Source organism: Orcinus orca, chromosome 20 (genome assembly GCF_937001465.1).
Source record: "Orcinus orca chromosome 20, mOrcOrc1.1, whole genome shotgun sequence".
Classification (NCBI taxonomy): Eukaryota; Metazoa; Chordata; class Mammalia; order Artiodactyla; family Delphinidae; genus Orcinus; species Orcinus orca.
The window spans coordinates 54,328,540-54,350,490 of record NC_064578.1 but is presented as its reverse complement, the minus strand read 5'-3'; the positions used below and the strand labels follow the sequence as shown (position 1 = coordinate 54,350,490).

General features: G+C 41.9%; 2 protein-coding genes and 1 pseudogene across 3 annotated transcripts in view; 2 read left to right on the top strand and 1 right to left on the bottom strand.

Annotated features, from left to right (window-relative positions):
• LOC105747735 (zinc finger protein 836-like) overlaps positions 1 to 8,485 on the bottom strand; it is a 94,072-nt gene extending 85,587 nt beyond the window's left edge. Inside the window, exons 1-2 of one of the 2 annotated variants that reach the window (XM_049703521.1) lie at positions 8,365 to 8,485; positions 1,832 to 1,920 (exon numbers count right to left, since the gene is read on the bottom strand). In XM_049703521.1, the coding sequence (XP_049559478.1) occupies positions 1,832 to 1,846 (15 nt within the window). In that variant the 5' untranslated portion in view covers positions 1,847 to 1,920; positions 8,365 to 8,485. Of the gene's footprint in view, positions 1 to 1,831; positions 5,169 to 8,364 lie in introns of those variants that run through there. The other variant, XM_049703520.1, reaches the window with a different exon arrangement.
• LOC101281293 (zinc finger protein 665) overlaps positions 1 to 21,951 on the top strand; it is a 369,078-nt gene that overhangs the window by 204,746 nt on the left and 142,381 nt on the right. The window lies entirely within an intron of this gene.
• On the top strand, positions 5,156 to 9,467 carry LOC101280358 (60S ribosomal protein L22-like; annotated as a pseudogene).

The window sequence follows — 21,951 nt, the reverse complement described above, 5'->3', positions numbered from 1 at the left end:
GTGTCTTCAGAGATGACAGAGTCCACAGTGGCTCTATAAAGAAAGCTCAAGACCTCCAATTATGATGATGATAACAGCAGCAAAGAGGAACATTATGGGCTTCCCTGGTGGCGCAGTGGTTGGGAGTCCACCTGCCGATGCAGGGGACGTGGGTTCGTGCCCCGGTCCGGGAAGATCCCATATGCCACGGAGCGGCTGGGCCCATGAGCCATGGCCACTGAGCCTGCGTGTCCGGAGCCTGTGCTCCGCGGCGGGAGAGGCCACAGCAGTGAGAGGCCTGCGTACAGCAAAAGAAAAAAAAAAAAAAAAGAGGAACATTATATGAACACTTCCTATATGCTATGCATTACTCTAAATGTTTTACTCTAAATGTTGTTAGCAACATCAAAGCTCATTAAAGAAAGATCTTTTCCCAACTTACAGAGGAGAAAACTGTGTCAGAGACACTCTGAAAAACTCGACTGAGTTCAGCAATCTAAGGAATCATACACTAAGCACATGAACTTGGTTGGGCTACACCATGGTTGGGCTCTGGAACTGAAGCTTAAAAATCAAAGAGTTAAGTAACACATAGAGCATTAAAATTTCATTGACAGACGATTACCTGAGAAAACTTTAAAGAAGTTCAAGGTAAACAACATGGAACAGCCTAAAAGTTCATTATATACGTGTACACGCACACATACACACAAAATGTTAGTAATCTTATTACTATTTAAACCATGAACATGATACTGTAGAAAAAATTCAAGGCCAGGGAATATATTAAAGATATAATATGAATTGCAAAAAGATATCTATAGATTTAAAATCATGATGTCTTTTATCTAAACCATGGACTTGCACATCCATGCACATATGCACACATGTCAACGATAAATTAACTGAAACGAGAGTGGTCTCCTGACAGATTTTCAGACTATTTTTTCATTATCATATTTATTCACGTGTATTTCAGGATATTTCTTATAGAAATGAAAATGTACAAACTGTATTAAACTGAGTTTCTCAACATGATTCTATAGTAGGCTACTAAAAAAGAAAATAATACAGACATTAAAAAAAAACAAGAATACTTTAACTCCAATTTCAATAACTATATTCAAAAATATAAATCTGTCCATTTGAATTTATACAGATAGGCATTAACAAAAACCAAAAAGGGTTTCTGTTTTTCCACTAATAAAACATTGATTCAAAATTAGAAAAAAATTTTTTTAAATTAGAAAAGTTATTACTACTATACATTATTTTAACAGATTAAGAATAAAATTCTCACAATGGTAAAGTAAAAAGTTTCTTGGAGAATTATAAAACATAACAAAAAAGAATATGGAAAAAATATATTGTTATTAAGAAAGAACATTTCACCAATGTCGTGATCAGAAGGAAAGGGTCGATGCATTCCCTCTGACGTTGCAGTGGAGTGAAGGGGGCTGGCCAGGTCTCCTGCCTTTCACCACTGTACAGTGTGCCTGAGCAGGGACCACTAGAGGAAGTAACAGGAGGAAAACAGAGAGCTAGAGTGAAAGACAAATCTAAAGACAGGAAAGGCAAACAGCAAAAGGAAGGAAAAAGACATTCTATCCCACAGACAGCAAAAGTAAACAGAAAAACTGACATAAGAGACAAAGGACATTATGTAATCATAAAAGGGCCAATTCTCCAAGAAGATATAACAATTATAAACACGTACTGAGGGAAGGCACTAGGTAAGGATGAATGCATAGGTGTCAGGAACAACACCTCAGAGTCAGAGAGGATTAGCGTGTCCAAAGAAGGGAATTTCAGGATGGATACACTGAAGAATCAACTGAGAACATGACTTCACCTGAGAAAGAGCCATTTCTTACTCCTCTCTCTCCTCTTCCTCCTCTTCAGGGCTTCTTCCTCAGACCATGTGAGTCTTTAGAGGTCGATCTTCAAAGTTGGAAACAGGCTGTTTAATGCTTAGAATCAACACACCCCCTTCCTGAGTCACCACCACACGCACAGGGAAGCCCTCAGCATGGGGAACAGACGGTCCTCTGCTGCCCACTGTCCCAGGAGGGGCTCAGGACAGTAACTCCCACACACAGACCAACCAGTGAGTTTTCCCACCCTTTCCTTCAGATCAGGCTCCCCTCCTGGTGAGGCCCTCACGTACCCAGCAGCAGTGGACACCTCAGTGGGACCCGACGATCCCCTTCAGGTCACAGACCAGCCCTGATCCATCCCCACACAGAGCAGAGCCCTCACCCTCAGCCCAGATCTCAGCCCTCAGGAACAGGGGGACCCAGAGTCCTGATGTTCAATGACGGATCCAGATTGGAACATCCTGGGGAACCTTAAGTATTATTCATGTTGGGCCCCATCCCAGCTCCTTTAAAAGGCATCTCTGGTCGGGGGGTATAAAACATATGAAGATGCCTTACTCAAATCAATGTGAAGCCGGGGCTGAGCACCACCTAGAGGAGGCGAGCCCAGCACACCTCACGCTTTCTTTTTCTTTTCAAGCACTACTGAGGTATAATTGATGAATAAAAATGGTGCACATATAGGCTGTACAACGTGATTATTTGGCAGATTACACAATGTACAATAATTATCAGCATCAAGTAATTTATATTTCCATTAACTCACAGTTACCATTTTGTGCCTGTGTAGTGAGAACACTAAAATTCTACTCCCTCAACAATTCTCCAGTATATAGTAACACACTATGATCAACTGTAGTCAACATGGTACACACAGATCCCCAGAACCTACTCATTCTACAAATGACAGTTTCTAACCCTTGGGCAACATCGCCCCATTTTCTCCACCACCCAGCCCCTGGTAACAACCTTTCTACTCGAGAGCTCTATGAGTTTTACATTTCTAGTTTCCACACAGAATTTACCTTTTTCTGTCAGGCTTATTTCAGTGAGCATATTCATTCTAGGTTCATTCATTTTGTCACAAATGATAGGCTCCTTCATTTTTATGGCTGAATTTTGTGTGTGTGTATATACATACATACATATATATATATTTATATATAAAATCTCTTCATTATTCATTCGTCAACATTATGGTTCTTTCTACAACTTGGCTGTTGCGAATAATGCATTAATGCTCATTGGCGGCAGACATTTCACTCAGTATACTGATTTCATTTCCTTTGGAGATCGAGCCAGAGATGGGTTTGACAGATTGTGTCTGTTCTACATTAAATTTACTGAGAAACCACCATACTGTTTTCCATAATAGCCGTATCATTTACATTCCCACCAACAGGGCATTAAGTGTGCTCTGTTCTCTGTATTGGGCCTGTGTGTGTGTATGTGTGTGTCTGTGTGTTGAGACAGATAAAGAGAGGATAGTACAGAAACAAGCAAGAGCCTGGCAGCAAGAAAGTTAACAGTTATTTCTTCCCAAGGATGAGCCTCTAGACTTGAGATCACTGTGGTGTTGGGGCCCTTTGATTCTTGAAACAATCTTTCCAAACATGACAGGACTTTATGGTCCGTGCTAGACACATACCTAGCAGAAGCTCCCTGCTCAAAATATTCTGCCATCTGACATAGAACTCATAATTTCCCATATGGACACAAATAAACTAACAAACTCTTATGGGGTCCAACACAGTCTCCAGACCCTCTCTTAGTGATCCTCATATAAAATACCAAATAACAAACCAAGCTCTTCAAAACTCATGCATCAGGAAAAAACACATATGGAGACACCCAAGGATCAGTGGACCCAAAACCCCATACTTTCATTTACAATGATTCCAGCACAAACACTGTCGTCTCCAAAACCTACCAATTAAAAAGATGTCTCCAATGATACACATGCCTCAGTGAGACCCCAACATGCCCAATGAAGTGCTCTCTTTTGTATCTTTCATAGTGCATCTGAAATATTCTTCACTCACAACCCAAAATGCTCAAAAATAGCAAAGGTAATGCGAAAAATGATCTCTGAGACTTTCCCTGTATTACTTGGAGGTTTACACGACGATTCTTGCCCTCCCAAAAAAGCCAACATAAGTCACTGCTTAGAGTGGATTCTACAGGGCACCCTGTAGATCCATTCCTGCGGTACCACGGCAGCCACCCTCCTATACCCAGAGCTCCCTATGGGTATATCTCAGGCCACAGCTCTAACAATACTGGGGGAAAATGGTTCTCTCTTTCTAAATCCACTGTCTTCATTCCTCCTCAGGAATGAAGGTGTGACCCAATGTAACCAATACATGCAAGCCTCAGTCTCAGCATCTATGTTACAGGGAAGCTGAGCTAGGAGCCTACGGCACCTCAAACCCACAACCACCCATAAACCCGTGTCCTGATGCTCCAGACAGAATTAAGACATCCCTTGCCAACACTTCCCCACATCCCTTGATTCCACAAGGGACAGGTGCACACATTCACTGGGCTCAACTTGATGCCCACACCTGCGGCCATATCCCTCGTGCAGACCCATACAGGCTCTGCTTCACTTCCCCGACTTCTCTATCTCTCCTCCAGGCGAACAAGAGGAAACGTGACTTCTCTATCTCTCTTCTCTATCTCTCCTCCAGGCGAACAAGAGGAAACGTGATAAAGGGCACAAAGACCTCTCAGCAAAGATCTTGCAACAAGAACACAGAAGCTCCCACCCAAAGGACACTGGGCATTCAGTATGAAGGTCAAAAAGCTGGCCCTCTGGAGAATACTTGCTAGCAACTAGGGACGTTACAGAGTCCAGTTACACAGGCATTTGAGTTCAGTGAGACAGTTACAAAGAGAGAGCATCCCTAAGTTTCTTGTCTCCTGTTCTCCCTACTCACATCGAATTGGAAAATACAGTCCCTATTTAGGGCACTCTCCTTCACATCCCCTTAGGTTCTGGACCTTCTGCCCCCCCCTTAGCACAGTGAAATCACTACCGCTGACTCTGAGCAAGTGAACTGCTGGAAGGCAAAGCACCTGTCAAGGTGGCGACTGGTCCCTGGATGTGCACACCTGGAACACCTGTAGCTACAGTAGAGCAGTAACGCAGCAGAATAAACGTGAGGACACCTGACAACACTGCAGGAGGAAACCAGTTGTACAGGGCTTCTTAGGCCTCCCTACATCTTTTTGCTCTGGAGTAATTAAGTAGGCACACAAGGTAAAGATCAATAAGCGCTGAAATACCCAGAACAAATATGGGAACCACCCTCATCACCTACCCTGTTACCTTCGTATTCCCTGAGGAGTACTCAGCCCAATGGAAATTCCTAGCATCTCAAAACATCCCACGAGTGAGGCGTTGCAGTGACCCTGGGAAAAAGATGAACACTGTGTCCTTCGGCGGAGGTTAAGGACAAGAGACTCAAAATCATCAATGGAGAAGTGCGTTTCTGTTGAGGGTGACTGATATTGAGGCAATAAAATCTGGTTAATGTCGCAGAGATTGCCGGGGGGTGGATGGGGAGCCATCTCTGAACTAAGACCTGAAGGAGGGTGTATGGCCAGAATCATGCTGATTTAAAAGAAAAAGGTAAGAGGAGCAACTAAGATCTGAAACATGAAAGGTATTGGTGTGAGAGAGAAAAGGTAATGTGACCAGGACAGAGTGAACCATGAGAACAGGGTCAGCTCCCAGGATGAGGCTGGAGACACCGGCTGGGCCCTGAGGATGATACAGGTCTGTGTAGCTACAGGAAGGAAACTGGATTTTGTCCCGAGGACAAATAAAACCCTAGCATTTTTGCTTTTCATTCTGGGATGACTGGGAACCGTGAAAAATTCTAAATAACACAGGACACTCTCACTAGAAAGAATTCCCACACACAAACACACAATTTGGCCAAACACTTCAGGAGTCAATATTCCTCAGACTCACAGTTTCTGAGTCTAGACTCTCATCTCCATATTACAGGTGGGCTCCCTGAGGAGGCCCAGAGGGGAGACATGTCTGAGAAAGCCCAGATTGAATCCAGAGAATCAGGTAGAACTAAAGTCTGAAATGGGATCCTGAAGGGCCAGTGGGCAGACTTTGTCCTCATCGCCTGTCGAATTTAAAACACCAGGACCAACCGTCATGTTCCTGACCAAAGGAAACTTCTCTTTCGAGGTCTGATCAATTCAATTGAGTATTCAATTCTTCTTTCCAGAAGATTTCAGTAAAATATTTAAACATGCAGATTTGCAAAAATACAGCTACTGGTGAAGAAAACATTGTAAGGGGTCAGCTGAAAAATAAACTGTGAACAAACTTTTCCATCATGAATAGATGGCTCTGTTGGAGGAAGGTTCCAAGTCAATCCAACTCATCCTTCATCATTTGCAAAGAACACTAAAGAGGGACCTGAGTGAAACATCTTCCTGTCACCTCACAGCTATTTTAACACACCAAATAAAAGAGAAAAAAGACAAATATTAGACTAACTGGTTAAATTAGGTTTTGACTGTTAATGTAAAAGACCAATGACCTCTTTACCAAATACTCATCAAAATAGTCTAAAATTATTTACTAGTTATCAAAGAAGTTTTCCAATATATAAGATGAAGAGGAAAAGCACTCAGGCCTCATAGAAACCTGAATCAATAAAAAGAAATAATTTGTGAATTATTTTTAATCTAAAAATGCTGGTGTTGACGTCTTTCAAAAATTGAGGATTTACCTTATTTGGAAAAGAATGACATGAGTAGACTACCTAAGGGAACCAAACTTATTCCAGAAGTTAATAATTACCCACAGGAAAGTAGAAATTGAATGCACTAAGATTTATTCCAAGCTACACAAAGAATTACATGTAAAGAAACCAGAAAGAAAGAAAGAAAATTCATTACAGAAACCAAAACTTTTAATGTTCCTTTAAAGAGGCACCATGTGGTGACAAAGCTAGTCATTTCTTGTGCCACTAGTCTCTCTCCTCTCCTCTACCTCATGCCAGGAAAATGGAAGGGGGTGACCCACAACTGTCTGAGTCAAGTCACTGTGCCTTGGCCGAACAGGAACTGCCAATGGAAGTTATCTTCTCTTACAAATACTTACAAAATACACAAACCTTTCACTTCTTGCACTTCCCATCCTCATCTGTCTAATTGAAGCAAATAAATTTTAATTCATTAGATTCTAAAGCTACAAATCAACATTATCACAACATAATCATCCGTATCCAAACAACTCACCACCCATCTGGACCCAGTTTCTCACCTCTACCTGCACCACTATGTGTTTCCACTTCACTCTGTTTAGCTGTCTCCTATTTCACCTGTCTTTTTGTTCCCCTCTACACGCCTGCTGTTTCTCCCCTCCTAGTTCTCCCTCACCCTTGTCCTGCGACTTCTTGCTGCTTTCTCCCCAACCTTTATGATTGTCCTAAATATCCATGTATGTCTCCATCTTTTTCCCAAACTCAGCTCCCTCTCCGATCTCCAGATTACATCCTTTCTGTAACTGCTACAATGCCTTAGTCTGCACTCTCTGGCACCCCAGGTGGCTATGCCTCCTTCCTGCTTTCTCTCTCCTGCTCTTCTAGTCACTAGTTTTCCTCTCTTTCTCTCCCAGCACCACGGTTCTCTGAAGGGCACGGTTGCAACTCTTTCGCTCTCCGCCCACTCCCTGTGTGAAGTGCCTCCCTCCTACCGGTGATACAAGGCCCCTCCCTATGTTACTATCCCATCGGTTCTCTCTCATTCTTTCCTCCTTCTCAGTTTTTCTGCTTCTCTCCCAGTCGCTCGGTCTCTGCTTCTCCTGATCCCCCTCGCCCACGAATTTACAAGGATGAGGGATGGTGACTGAATAAGATGCCACCCTACCGGAAGAGACTATTTTCCAGCGGGGTGGAACCTGGGGACAGACATACACTGGGTGTCACAGGGCTGGCCCAGGTCACCTCTCCCTACGCGGGGTGAAAGGAAGAGCTGACTAGGAAGGAGAGGCCTGCGGAGCAGAAGCACCGGCCTGAGGAGACGCGAGGACAGAGGGGCTGGGAGGGAGGGAGGGGGTCTCCGGAGAGGGGCGGGCTCTCCAGAACCCCAGGACCGGGGAGAAGACGCGGCCTCTCCGGGAGCGCGGCGGCCGGCGCTGCCCTCCAGGGGCCGAGAGGGCCAGGCTGGGGGCGCGAATCCACCTCACGGAAGAGGACTTTACACTGCGAGGGCGAGACATTAACAGGTTTGAAGCAGGGAAATGTTGCGAAAGGCGGTGTCTACGTGGACAAGGTAAAAAAGCCAAGGTGAGGGACCAGCCTCAGAGCGAATTCAAACCCAAAGGAAAAAACACCCGTCCTGTGACCGCGACGTCTGGATTTACTTGGCGTGGAGGGCCGGCTGCTGTGATTTTACCTCCATAGTGACTGCGAGACCCCGAGGATGGAGTAAGGGGGACCGCGCGGCACATATACACTACAAAGAGAAAACTTACGGTCAGCCGCACGACGTTCACCTCGAGCTCACCGGGTCTGCTTCCGTAGGAAACCGCGGACACGCAGAGAGAAGAGGCGGGGCTTCCGGGGCGGGGCCTGGGCGGAGCGCTACGTTCGAGGGGCGGGCCGGGGAGAGTGCAGGTCTGCGAAGTGAGCGCGGGAGTGCGGCGCAGGGGCCGAGGTTCCTCTACCTTGACCTGTTTAGTTAACCGTCCATAATACTTTTAAGGTAAAAGCGTACAATTGTATGGGCCGGTTTTGCAAAAACTAAGAAGATTCCTCGTAAGTTAAAAACAGATTAAATAAAAAGCTTTTTTTTTTGGCCAACAGATTTCTCGCACGTCCCGCTAGTGAGGCTGAAGCAATTCAGAGCTCTGGAAATTTGGGTCTCCAAGTGGTAGCTGTGGGGCGGTGATTGGAGCCTGGAACATTTGCTGCAGTTACAATTAATATAAGCACTTTAAGGAAATAAAAACTGGATTTTTCTTTGTATTACAAATGAAAATGTGCATTAAAAAAAGAACTCTAGCTATGTAGAATGGTTATTTCATACTGAAACCCTAAAGAACGGATATTCCGACCTTCCAGCCTCCGCGGCCGCCTTGGAGCCCCTGAAAAAGCTTGTGGCAAAGGGGGGCAATTAAAAAAACAAAAGAAGCAGGTCCGGAAGTTTACTCTTGACTGTACCCATCCTGTACAAGATGGAATCATGGATGCTGCCAATTTTGAGCAGGTTCTTCAGGAGAGAATCAAACTGAATGGAAAAGCTGGGAATCTTAGTGGAGGCGTTGTAACAATCAAAAGCAAAAGCAAGATTACCGCAACTTCTGAGGTGTCTTTTTCCAAAAGGTATCTGAAATATCTCACCAAAAAATATCTGAAGAAGACTAATCTCCGAGATTGGTTACGTACGTTAGGTAGGTGCTATCACCAAAGAAAGTTACAAATTGCATTACTTCCAGATTAATCAAGATGAAGAAGAGGGCTTCCCTGGTGGCGCAGTGGTTGAGTCCGCCTGCTGATGCAGGGCACACGGGTTCGTGCCCCGGTCCGGGAAGATTCCACATGCTGGAGAAAACTAAGCTTATGTGCCACGACTACTGAGCCTGCGCTCTAGACCCCATGAGCTACAGCTAAGGAAGCCCATGGGCTCTAGAGCCCGCGTAACGCAACTACTGAGCCCACGTGCTGCAACTACTGAAGGCTGCACACCTAGAGCCCATGCTCCACAAGAGAAGCCACCGCAATGAGAAGCTGGTACACTGCAACAAACAGTAGCCCACGCTCTCCACAACTAGAGAAAGCCCATGCACAGCAAAGAAGACGCAACGCAGCCAAAAATAAAAAAATAATTTAAAAAATAAAATAAAGGGCACTAAAATGAGGTATGCCTGTATAGATGTTATAGAACATTATCATAACCACAATTATATTTGCAGTTAAGTCATTTAAAAGAGTCAACAGATACTAACAAATTAAGAACAGATGTTGAGTTATGGAAGGATAGAAATAATTAGTCTTGTTAGTGTAGCAACATAATTAAGCAATTTGTCACTGAAACCAGACAACCTGGATTCAATTCCCGATTCTGTCACTTGCTGGGATGCAAATGAATGGGTCTAAATCTGTGTTTGTCCTAAAATCCTTCATTTGTGAAATGAGAATAAATATTAGTGCTTTTCTGAGAGATGAAAATTTAGTAAGTTATTAGGCATAAACCCTTAATAACAATAACTCTTACCTGAAGTGGGATAATGACGAAATATAATATAAATCAGACTGAAGATCGCCTTTCCAAAGAAAATATTTTCTTTTTGCTCAGGATCAAGTTCTAAGTGGAGGATATTGGGTGTCAGTTGTCATGCTATATATACGTAGCACAAATCTTATTTTCTCTGCAAAATGTAATGGCCCTGAATGTGAATACCATCCACTGAGAAGTGGCAGAATGGCTTCCAGGCATTTTGGCAATGGAGACTGTCTCACTGTCACAAACTATACTTGGAATTGTGGGGTCTTTCTATCTTATTCATCCTTATAATCTCATTCAGTTCACTGCATCCTTGTTCATTTCCACAATCTTGATTTTCAAGCACTTTACCATACCAATCCCCAAATTAAAACATTTCATCTCACCATTTTCCCATTCTAGTTCTTTCATTAAATTGATCGCCTAGAGGAATGCTCTTTTATCATGTTTACAGTGCACCTACTTTATATAGCTCACTGAGTTATGTATGTATTCATGTCACAAGAATCGGAAAACAGCTCACTGATTTATACATCCCTTGTTGTAAAAATGGAAGATGTGGATTAACTGGTGGCGCAGTGGTTAAGAATCCGCCTGCCAATGCAGGGGCCACAGCTTTGATCCCTGCTCCGGGAAGAGCCCACATGTAGCGGAGCAACAAAGCCCAGGTGCCAAAACTACTGAGCCTGCACTCTAGAGCCCATGAACCACAACTACTGAAGCCTGCAAGCCTAGAGCCCGTGCTCCGCAACAAGAGAAGCCACCGCAATGAGAAGCCCGCGCACCGCAACGAAGAGTAGCTCCCCCCACCCCGCTCACCGCAACTAGGGAAAGCCCGCGCACAGCAACAAAGACCCAACGCAGCCAAAAATAAATAAATAAAATAAATAAATTTAGTTTTCAAAAAAGCAATACATTTTTAAAAAATGGAATATGTCTGGAAGGAAAAAATAATGCTAAGGAAAAAGTGTATTTTAAAAAACACAACAGTTACTCAGGCATAAAAAGAAACGAAATTGAGTTATTTGTAGTGAGGTTGGACCTAGAGTCTGTCATACAAACTGAAGTAAGTCAGAAAGAGAAATACAAACACCGTATGCTAACACATATATATGGAATCTTAAAAAAAAAATGGTTATGAAGAACCTAGGGGCAGGACGGGAATAAAGATGCAGACCTACTAGAGAATGGGCTTGAGGACACGGGGCCGGGGGAAGGGTAAGCTGGGACAAAGTGAGAGAGTGGCACGGACATATATACACTACCAAATGTAAAACTGATAGCTAGTGGGAAGCAGCTGCATAGCACAGGGAGATCAGCTCGGTGCTTTGTGACCACCTAGAGGGGTGGGATAGGGAGGGTGGGAGATGCAAGAGGGAAGAGATATGGGGATATATGTATATGTATAGCTGATTCACTTTGTTATAAAGCAGAAACTAACACACCATTGTAAAGCAATTATACTCCAATAAAGATGTTAAAAAAAAAAACAAACAAAAAAAACCACAGGGACTTCCCTGGCTGTCCAGTGGTGAAGACTCTGCACTCCCAATGCAGGGGGCCCGGGTTCGATCCCTGATCAGGGAAATAGATCCCACATGCAGGCTGCAACTAAGAGGCCACATGCTGCAGCTAAGATCCCGCGTACCACAGCTAAAAGATCCCGCATGCCGCAACGAAGATCCTCCATGCCTCAGCTAACACTCAGCACAACCAAATAAATAAATATCTTTAGAAAAATAAAAAAATAAAAACAAAAATTATTACAGTAGAAAATAAACCATGTAACATATTGCTTAGTAACGTTATTTGAAATGAAAATTTTAATAGCCCTTGGATAATTGCTCTTCTACTAAATTGCCTATTTATATTATCCAATAAACAGTTCCACACATTAATTTTTTTTTTTTTTTTTTTTTTTTGCGGTACGCGGGCCTCTCACCGTTGTGGCCTCTCCCGTTGCGGAGCACAGGCTCCGGACGCGCAGGCTCAGCGGCCATGGCTCACGGGCCCAGCCGCTCCGCGGCACGTGGGATTCTCCTGGACCGGGGCACGAACCCGCGTCCCCTGCATCGGCAGGCGGACTCTCAACCACTGCGCCACGAGGGAAGCCCCACACACATTAATTTTTATTAAACAGGGTAAATGTATTTAGCCAGTTTTTTTAAATAGTATTTTACAAGCATTTTCAACAACCCAATTGAACAGTATGTCTGCTGCAGGAGAAAAAAAAAATGTAATAACATTATTAGCATGAAGAAGCGTATAGTGTGTCCTAACCAAGAAACCAGGAGGTTCAAGAGTAAATATTGCATTTAATTGAACAATCTGACTCCAGCTTTTGATGTTTCACTACTGACACCGAATAAGCACAACCTCTTCCTATCCAGCCTATGTGGGCAAGCTGATAAAGAAGCCTGATGGCTCCATCCTGTGACACAAACTGAAAGTTCAAACCGCAAGTGTATCCTCCATCAAGCCTCACCCGGTAATCACATTAACACACCAAGCCAGTCACCATTCCGTTCTCTCAAACCATTTTAAAACACCTTGGAAGTCTCCCCTGTCCCCCTAGACAGCTGAAGTATGTAACAAATATTCGCATAACACTTTAATGTTAGCAACAACCTCAATGATGAAACAAAACTTTGGATGGGGTTCGACCCTATTCCAGTGAATGGTTACAAGTGCACATTACCAAAAATAAAGAATGTTTGGGTAGTGAATGTATGAAATTTCTACTTTATCTCTCAAAGGAAAAAGTTCCTCTTGTATATTGTTCGTTTTTAAAACTCATGAACATTGATATTTTCAAATTATTTCCCTGAGCGATTCAAGCATAAAAGATCGTATGATTTTTAATTTTTCTAATATTTCGCATGTGCTTACTATATTCCTATTTTCCCATAATGTAAATCAAGGTGCATGCCATGTACTGCATATTCATGAATGGGGGACAGGTTTTAGGGAGTGTTGAAAAAAATAAAACAGTCCCAAAGTGGTCATTTGCCCCAAAGACAGCAAAACAAGACTTTATTGCAGTTACACCCCTCCCAGGAATGTGACCTTAAACCAACCACTCTGGAATTTCATGAAGGATACCACTGAGGTAAACAAAAGGATAAGACCTTTGCCATACCTCCCCCAGAAAAATGTAACCTCGACGAAAAAATTTTTCTTCTCTTAGCAATAAAAAATTTTTTTAATTATATGTCCTGGAATTATCTCCAAGATATATACTAATGAAAAATTTAAGTATAAAACAGTGTGCATTGTATGCTGTCACTTGCATCTATTTTTTTTGAACTTCATTTTATTTTTTATACAGCAAGTTATTAGTTACCCATTTTATACATATTAGTATACATATGTCAATCCCAATCTCCCAATTCATCCCATCACCACCACCCCCTGTCCCCCTTGGTGTCCATATGTTTGTTCTCTGAATCTGTGTCTCTATTTCTGTCTTGCAAACCAGTTCATCTGTACCCTTTTTCTAGATTCCACATACATGCATTAATATACGATATTTTTCTCTTTCTGACTTACTTCACTCCGTATGACAGTCTCTAGGTCCATCCACGTCTCTACAGATAACCCAATTTCGTTCCTTTTTATGGCTAATACTCCATCGTATATATGCAGCACATCTTCTTTATCCATTCGTCTGTCGATGGGCATTTAGGTTGCTCCCAGGACCTGGCTATTGTAAATAGTGCTGCAATGAACATTGGGGTGCATGTGTCTTGTTGAATTATGGTTTTCTCTGGGTATATGCCCAGTAGTGGAATTGCTGGGTCTTCGCAATAAAATTCTTATGCTGCCTAGCTTCTATCTATAAAAGCTTTCTGGCTTGTACAGCTTTGAGCACCACTTTATCATCTAGATGTCATGGCGAAAACTCAGCCTCTGCACAACGGTTCCAAATCAAATCTCAGAGACAGAGCTTTGAGTGAAGTAGAAAAGAATAACTTTATTGCTTTGCCAACCAAAGGGGGACACAGCAAGCTCGTGCCCTTCAAAACTGTATGTCCAAAAAAAAAAACTGTATGTCCCAAGCAGAGGCAGGGGAGGGGGATATGGTGAGGAGTTTTACAGCACTTGTTCAAGGGCAGGGTTGTTGATAAGTATCAGGGTGTGTGCAGAGCCTGCTTCCTTTAATCTGGCCTCAGGTGATCTCCTGATGTTTCCGGAATGAAGAATGCTTCATCAAATTTTGTTCTGCAGAGAAGCTCAAAGATATTGTTATGTGTATCCCTTGAGGCAGGAGGATCCTATCCCAAGGATGCACTATTATTTGACTGCACTTCCTTTGTCTCTGTATCCTGATTAGCAACTGTTTCCATCTGCCCTTTGAAACTCAGGGAAGATCATGGAGGCTGAAGCCTATTCCCTACAAACAGGAGGCCCTCAGGGTCCTGCTCGGTTTCAAATGGGATGCACCGCAATTCGTGAAGCACTCAAGAAACCCAATTTACTTGGTTCAATTTTTGTACTTCAATAGAAGGCAGAGCCTTAAATGAACTCCTATGGTATTTTCATTATAGCTGCATAAATATTCTGGAGCAGAGTTTACAGAGAATAAGTCAGGTACAAATTATGAATATATAATTCCTAAGCTGCATGTTGTTTGATTCCACCACGGAAAGAAATTGTTACAGATTCTTTCAGCCCTAAGAGCCTAATGGTGCTTCTGTTATAAAGCACTGAGGTGGAACCAAACTGTGCTGGCTGAAGAAACATGATTCACCCAGGGTTATGAAAACTGACTGAATTTTATTAATTAAAACAGGATGCCCATTTTAATTAATTCAGAATTAAACTACAGCAAAATGTAATGGCAGCAGTTAAGTGTGAATCATACACATATAAATACTATTTTCATTCTTTTGATTAATTGTTCCATTCACAATTACTGGTAGTAAAGGGTTTTACGATGGAAAATGTCACAAAAGGCTGTCCGTGGACCAAAGGCAGAAAAGCGAAGGGAAGAGAGCAGCCTCAGTGCGATTTCAAACCCAAATAAAAAGATACATGACTTGCAATGACAATCTCAGGATTTGGCAGGCAGAGGGCCAGGTGCTGGGATACCAAGTCTACAGTCACTCCCAACACCCTGAGGACTGAATAAGGGGGACAGCACAGCACAGGGTCCCACCAGTAGAGAAACATATACTCTGCAGAGTGACCTCCCCATGTACTGTTTCTGCTTCTGGAGGGAAGTGTGCCTGAAGGGAACAGGCTGTACCCGGACAGTGGTACTGTTAAGGGGCGGGGTGAGGAAGGAGCCCAGGTGGGAGCAAAGAGCTCGGGAGGGCGGCTGGTGAAGCTGCTTCCCCGCACCTTGACCTGCTTACTTGAAGTGACAATCTGTAACAGCTTTAAAGTGAAAGCTTAAAATTGTGTGGGAGAGTTATTCCAACACTTCGAAAACTAAGATGTTTCCTATTAAGATGAAAATGGTTTCAGTAAAAAGCCGTTTTTATAGCAGGTTGCTCGCATGTCCGGACCCTGAGGCTCAAACAATTCACAGGCCTGGAAACTTGGGTCTCCAAGTGTTTGCAGTGGGGCAGTGGTTAGATCCAGAAACATTTTCTACAATTTGAATTAATTTACGCAGTTTAAAGAAATAATAGCTGTTCTTGTCTCTGTATTAGAAACTAGCACGACAAATACAAAACTTACCCAGAGGGCTTCCCTGGTGGCGCAGTGGTTGAGAGTCCGCCTGCCGATGCTGGGGACACGGGTTCGTGCCCCGGTCCAGGAAGATCCTACATGCCGCGGAGCGGCTGGGCCCGTGAGCCATGGCCGCTGAGCCTGCGTGTCCGGAGCCTGTGCTCCGCAACGGGAGAGGCCACAACAGAGAGGCCCGCGTACCGCCAAAAAAAAAAAAAAAAAAAAAAAAAGTTCATTGCGGGACTTCCCTGGTAGCCCAGTGGTTAAGGCTCCGGACTTCCACTGCAGGGGGAGTGAGTTTGATCCCTGGTCAGGGAACTAAGATCCCACATGCCATGCAGAGCCAAAAAAGGGGAAAAAAAAAAAAAACTTACCCAGAGTAGTGAGGGCTATTTCATATCATACTCTCACCCTACAGATCAACTTTTCTGTTTCTATTCACATTCTAGCAGGAGGCCAAACTCAGCTCCAGAGACTCAGGGACAAGACCTGGGGTCTGAGACTGGAGGACTCAGGCATGTAAAATTTATCCCCCTATCACAGAAATAAGCTGGTAAGTCAGAAGCTACTCTTTATGGACGTGATGAAGGGTCTTCTGTTTTCTGCGACCTGGGAAAGAGAACGACACCTGAATTGTCAATTGAATTGGGCATCTAGACAATCCACATACATGGATGAGCTGAGTATTATGTTAAAACTCTTCCTATGCAGACCAACCTGATGGTAGGTCTTCATGTAATCCTACAGTGAGGACCTATTCAGGATGCAGTGAATCTAAATTAGTAAACAATAACTGAGCTGAATTATCCAAGACATGTTAATATCAGTCTCACTAACCAAACCAAACTCTGGGTGGGGTTCCATCCTACTCCACTGAATGGTCACAAGTACAAACTAGCAAAAACTTAAAAAAAAATGTTTTAAAGGGGAATATATGCAATTTACAGTTTATCTATCAAGCAAAGATGTTCCCATTGTATAGTGTTCATTTTAAAGAGAAAACTCATGAACATTGATCCTTTAAAATTATTGCACTGAGCGCAGAAAGGACAAAAGAGACACTGCGTGATTTTAAAATTTTGCAGTATTTTGTATATGCTTACTATACCCCTATTTTACCATCATGTAAATCAAGATGCATGTCATGACATTTATTTAGACACAAAAAAGGACATGAAGAAATATTCATATACTGCATATTCCAGAACGGGGAGCACATTTTAAGGAGTGCTTAAAAAAAAAAAGTTTGAAGGTGCAGAACCTCTGTAATGTTATGCTCATTATGGAGTGCCTGAAGATGGACTGTTGAGATGTGAGCTCCGAATAAAGGTTTGTCCAATTCGTAACATTACTTTCTCTCCAGTATGAATACTCTGGTGGGTCATAAGGTTAGAGTTAGGGTTGAGACACATTTAGAGAGTCATTATACTTGGAAGGTTTCTTTTAATTATAAAATATCTCACAGTAATTTAGGATGAATGCAAAAAGCATTCAGTGGGGGTCGAGACCTGAGTAAAGGCTTCGCCACACTCAATATGAAAGACTTCTTTACAAAATGTATTCTCCAGTGACTTGTAAGGTGTGAATTGTGACTGAAGACCTTGCCACACTAACAGTATTTGAAAGGTTTCTATCCATTTCATGTTCTCTGATGAATTCATAGATGTTTTTTATGTCTAAAGACTTTGCAACACGCATTACATTTCTAAGGCTTCTCTCCAGTATGAATGATGAACTGCAAGCTTTCCCTTCTGATTAAAGACCTTGCCACACTCGTTACATTTGTAAGGTTTCTCTACAGCATGAATTCTTTGATGAATTACAAGGCCTGAATTTCGACTACAGACCTTCCCACATAAATCACATTCAAGTACTTTCTCTCCTGTATGAGTTAACTGATGTCTCCTGACGTGTGAGCTGCAATGAAAGGTTTTCCCACACTCATTACATTTGTAAGGTTTCTCTCTAGTATGAATTCTTATGAATGACAAGGCCTGAATTTCGACTAAAGTCCTTCCCACATAAATCACATTCATGTAATTTCTCTTCTCTATGAGTTATGTGGTGTCTATTGAGGTATGACCCATGATGAAAAGCTGTCCCAAACTCATTACATTTGTAAGGTCTTTCCCTCTGGGCTTTCTGTCTTGTGTCAATATTAAAGGATGCATAAAATCACCCCCATGTATATTACAAATTGTGGTTGGGACAGGAGGAGAAATTTCTTGACATGGTGAAAATGAGGCACTACTGTTGATACTCTTATCAGCTTGATTAAACTCATCAATTTTCTGTTCACTTTAAAAAATATGCAGTTCATCATGAAAGCTTAATGCAAGCCTATTTCCAATAGGCTTCTTCCCTGCATCCCTTTCAACATATTGACTTCTTCCATTAATGACATCTTTGTTGTGGGATGCAGGCATATTTTTGCAATTTCTTTCATCATCTCTCCACTGACACCCAAAATCATACATATTCTCCTGCAGGTAAAAATGTTTGATTTCACAGCTTCCATGTCTTCCCAACACCACTGTTTGGAATACTTCTCCTATATCTGTGTTTGACTTTACTTGTAATTTCTTTATCACATGTATATGACAGATATCTACAAATTAAAAAGCACCATAGACATACTGTTCATTACAATGCATGAATAAATGTTTCATGTTGAATATATGGTATTACACCAAAATTAAGACTTTTATCAAACAGAGTTATGAAACTTCACAACCATGACGTAAAATTTTTGAGAAACACTAAAAAGGACAGCGTTTCTATCTGCATCAAGGGACCATATAAAGAAAGACCAGGACTGATAAGGGGACTGACTGGACACAGGGAATAATAAACATGGGGTATCACTGCTTTTCATTTCATATAGGAGTGAATGAACTTTTTCTTAAAAGAAAAGAAGAACTGGCTTAGCAAGTAACATTATACTGTTCCATTTTTTAACTGTGAGAATTATACTATTGATGTGGTACAGAAGTAAAAGAGATTTTAAAGGGGAAAGAATAGGATGTTGTACAAACAAAGCAGGTTTACACTTATTACATTATTCGCTGTGTAAGGTATCAAACTAAATACTCCGTAAGTCCCATTTCCATGCATATATTCACAAAGAACACACATAATATTCCAGGAGATGTGTAAGAATGTTGTTACCTGAAACCTGAAGGTAAGCTGGAAGAGGCCATCGAATGGAGATGGATAAATTTATCCCATACACAAACATACAGATACAAAAAATCAAATAGGATAAAACTTCTTCAAACGATTTTAAAAAGAACAAAGTTATTATATAGTGCAGAAATTACACTATTGGGAACATATCAAACGAAAAAAATCTAGCAGATATACGGAATGTAGTATCATTTACTCAGGAAGAAGAAAAAAATTCTGCTATTTTTAACAACACAGAGGAACAATGAGGTTATCTGCTCCGTAAAGTAATTCACAGAGAATGAACAGATGGTACTGAATGATGTAACTCATGTGTAAAAAGAAAAAGAAAAAAAAAAAAAAAAAACCAAAGAGCAACAAAGACAAAAATACTGGTTATCAAATCCTGGGACTTGGTAGAATGGGGAGATATTAGTCAAAGGAATACATTTCCTGCTGTAAGTTGAAAGTTCTAGAAATTTAATGTACAACATGGTACTTACAGTTATCAACACTATACTATATGCTTGAAAGTCAATAAGATAGTAGACCTTACATGTTCCCAAGACACACAAAAAAACTGTAATTATGTCACAGGTGAATGTAGTAAAGACCCCACCAAGGTACTTATTTTGCAAGAAAAGTTCACACTGTACACCTTAAACTTATACAATGATATATATTAATTAAATTTCGATAAGTAAGGGAAAGAGAAAATTTTAAAAGTACACAAAAAAGGTTGTGGTTTATCAAGTATATGAAAACCAATTTCAAAAAAAAAATCCAAAACAAAATAAAAGATCTTACAAGTACAAAATATGCATAAACTAGCAGAACATAGAAGAAAGAATTAGATTAGAGATCAATAAAATAGGGGGGAAAAAACTACATAAAATCACACCACCACAAGTTGGTTATTTGAAGAGAATAACAAAACTGACAAACCCATATCTAGAATAACTAACAAAAAGAGCAAAGACTCAAATTACTGAAATCAGAAATGAAAGAGCGGACATTACAAATAATTTCAACTGATTCAACAGAAATCAAGAAAATTAGAAGAAAATACTATGACAATTCTATCCCTAAGTATTGGATAAACTAGAAGAAATGAATAAATTCCTAGAGAAACATTAACTACCAAGACAGAACCATGAAGAAACTAAAACCTCTACAAACAAGTAACTGGAAAGAAGATGGAATCACTAATCAAAAACAATTCAACAAAGGAAAAAGCCAGATATATTCACTTCAGAATTCAAGACAACATTTGAAAACCATTAAGAACAAATTTACTTAAACTATTCCCCCCAAAAATGAAGAAAAAGGAACAGTTTCAAACTCTATGAGGCCAGAATTACTCTACTACCAATGCCAGTCAAAGACACTACAAGAGAGCTTTCCCCGGTGGCGCAGTGGTGAAGAATCTGCCTGCCAATTCAGGGGACATGGGTTCGAGCCCTGGTCGGGGAAGATCCCACATGCTGCAGAGCAACAAAGCCTGTGCGCCACAACTACTGAGCCTGCACTCTAGAGCCCGTGAGCCACAACTACTGAAGCCCAAGTGCCACAATTACTGAAGCCCACATGGCTAGAGCCCGTGCTCTGCAATGAGAAGTCACCACAATGAGAAGCCTGCGCACCGCAACAAAGAGTAGCCCCCACTCGCTGCAACTAGAGAAAGCCTGCATGCAGCAACAAAGACCCAATGCAGCCAAAAATTAATTAATTAATTAATTAAAAAATTAACATACCAGGGACTTTCCCCGTGGTCCAATGTTAAGACTCTGTGCTTCCACTGCAGGGGGCACGGGTTTGATCTCTAGTCAAGGAACTAAGATCCCACATGCCTCGCAGCAGGGCCAAAAACCAAACCACAACAAAAACCATGCCGGGACTTCCCTGGTGGTGCAGTGGCTGGGAATCTGCCTGCCAATGCAGGGGACACAGGTTCAAGCCCTGGTCCAGGAAGATCCCACATGCCGCGGAGCAACTGAGCCCACATGCCACAACTACTGAGTCTGCACGCCTAGAGCCCATGCTCCACAACAAAGAGAAGCCACCACAGTGAGAGGCCTATGCATGGCAACGAGGAGTAGCCCCCGCTTGCCGCAACTGGAGAGAGCCCGGGCACCGCAACGAAGACCCAGCACAGCTATCTATCTATCAATCAATCAATCAATCAATCAATCAATAAATAAATTAAAAGAAAAACATATCAAAGTTATCAAAATTTACACCAGGCAGTGTAAGCTGTACTACAGGGGAAGTCCGCACTACTAAATCTTTACAGCAACAAAAGAGAAAGATGCACACTCTGCACTACTGTTCAAGAAAATACTAAACGCCCTATCTAGAACAGTAAGACAAAAACCAAAAACTCAAAGTTACCCACATGGAAAAAGTACAATTTTCTTATTCTGTAGGTGACAAGGTTTTGTATGCACAAACCAAAAAGATTTCACGAGAAAACTACTTCTTCAAAAAACAACTTTAGAAAACTTGCAGCATAAAGAATCAGCACGCAAAAATCAGTTGCACTTTTATACACAATGAACAAGGTCAACAGAAAATTAGAGAATAGTCCTACAGAACACTTAGGAAAAAATTAGCCAAGGAGTTGAAAGACTTGTACACTGAAAACTACTAAACGTTCTAAAAGAAGTTCATGGAGATACAAATAAATAGAAACACACCCTGTACTCATGGATTAGAATATTCCAATTTTAATATTTTTTAATTAATTCATTCATTTATTTATTTATTTTTGGCTGTGTTGGGTCTTTGTTGCTGTGTGCGGGCTTTCTCTAGTTGCGGCAAGCGGGGGCTACTCTTTGTTGCGGTGCGTGGGCTTCTCATTGCGGTGGCTTCCCTCCTTGCGGAGCACAGGCTCTAGGCGTGCGGGCTTCAGTAGTTGCAGCACGTGGGCTCTACAGCACAGGCTCAATAGTTGTGGCACACGGGCTCTAGAGTGCAGGCTCAGTAGTTGTAGCAC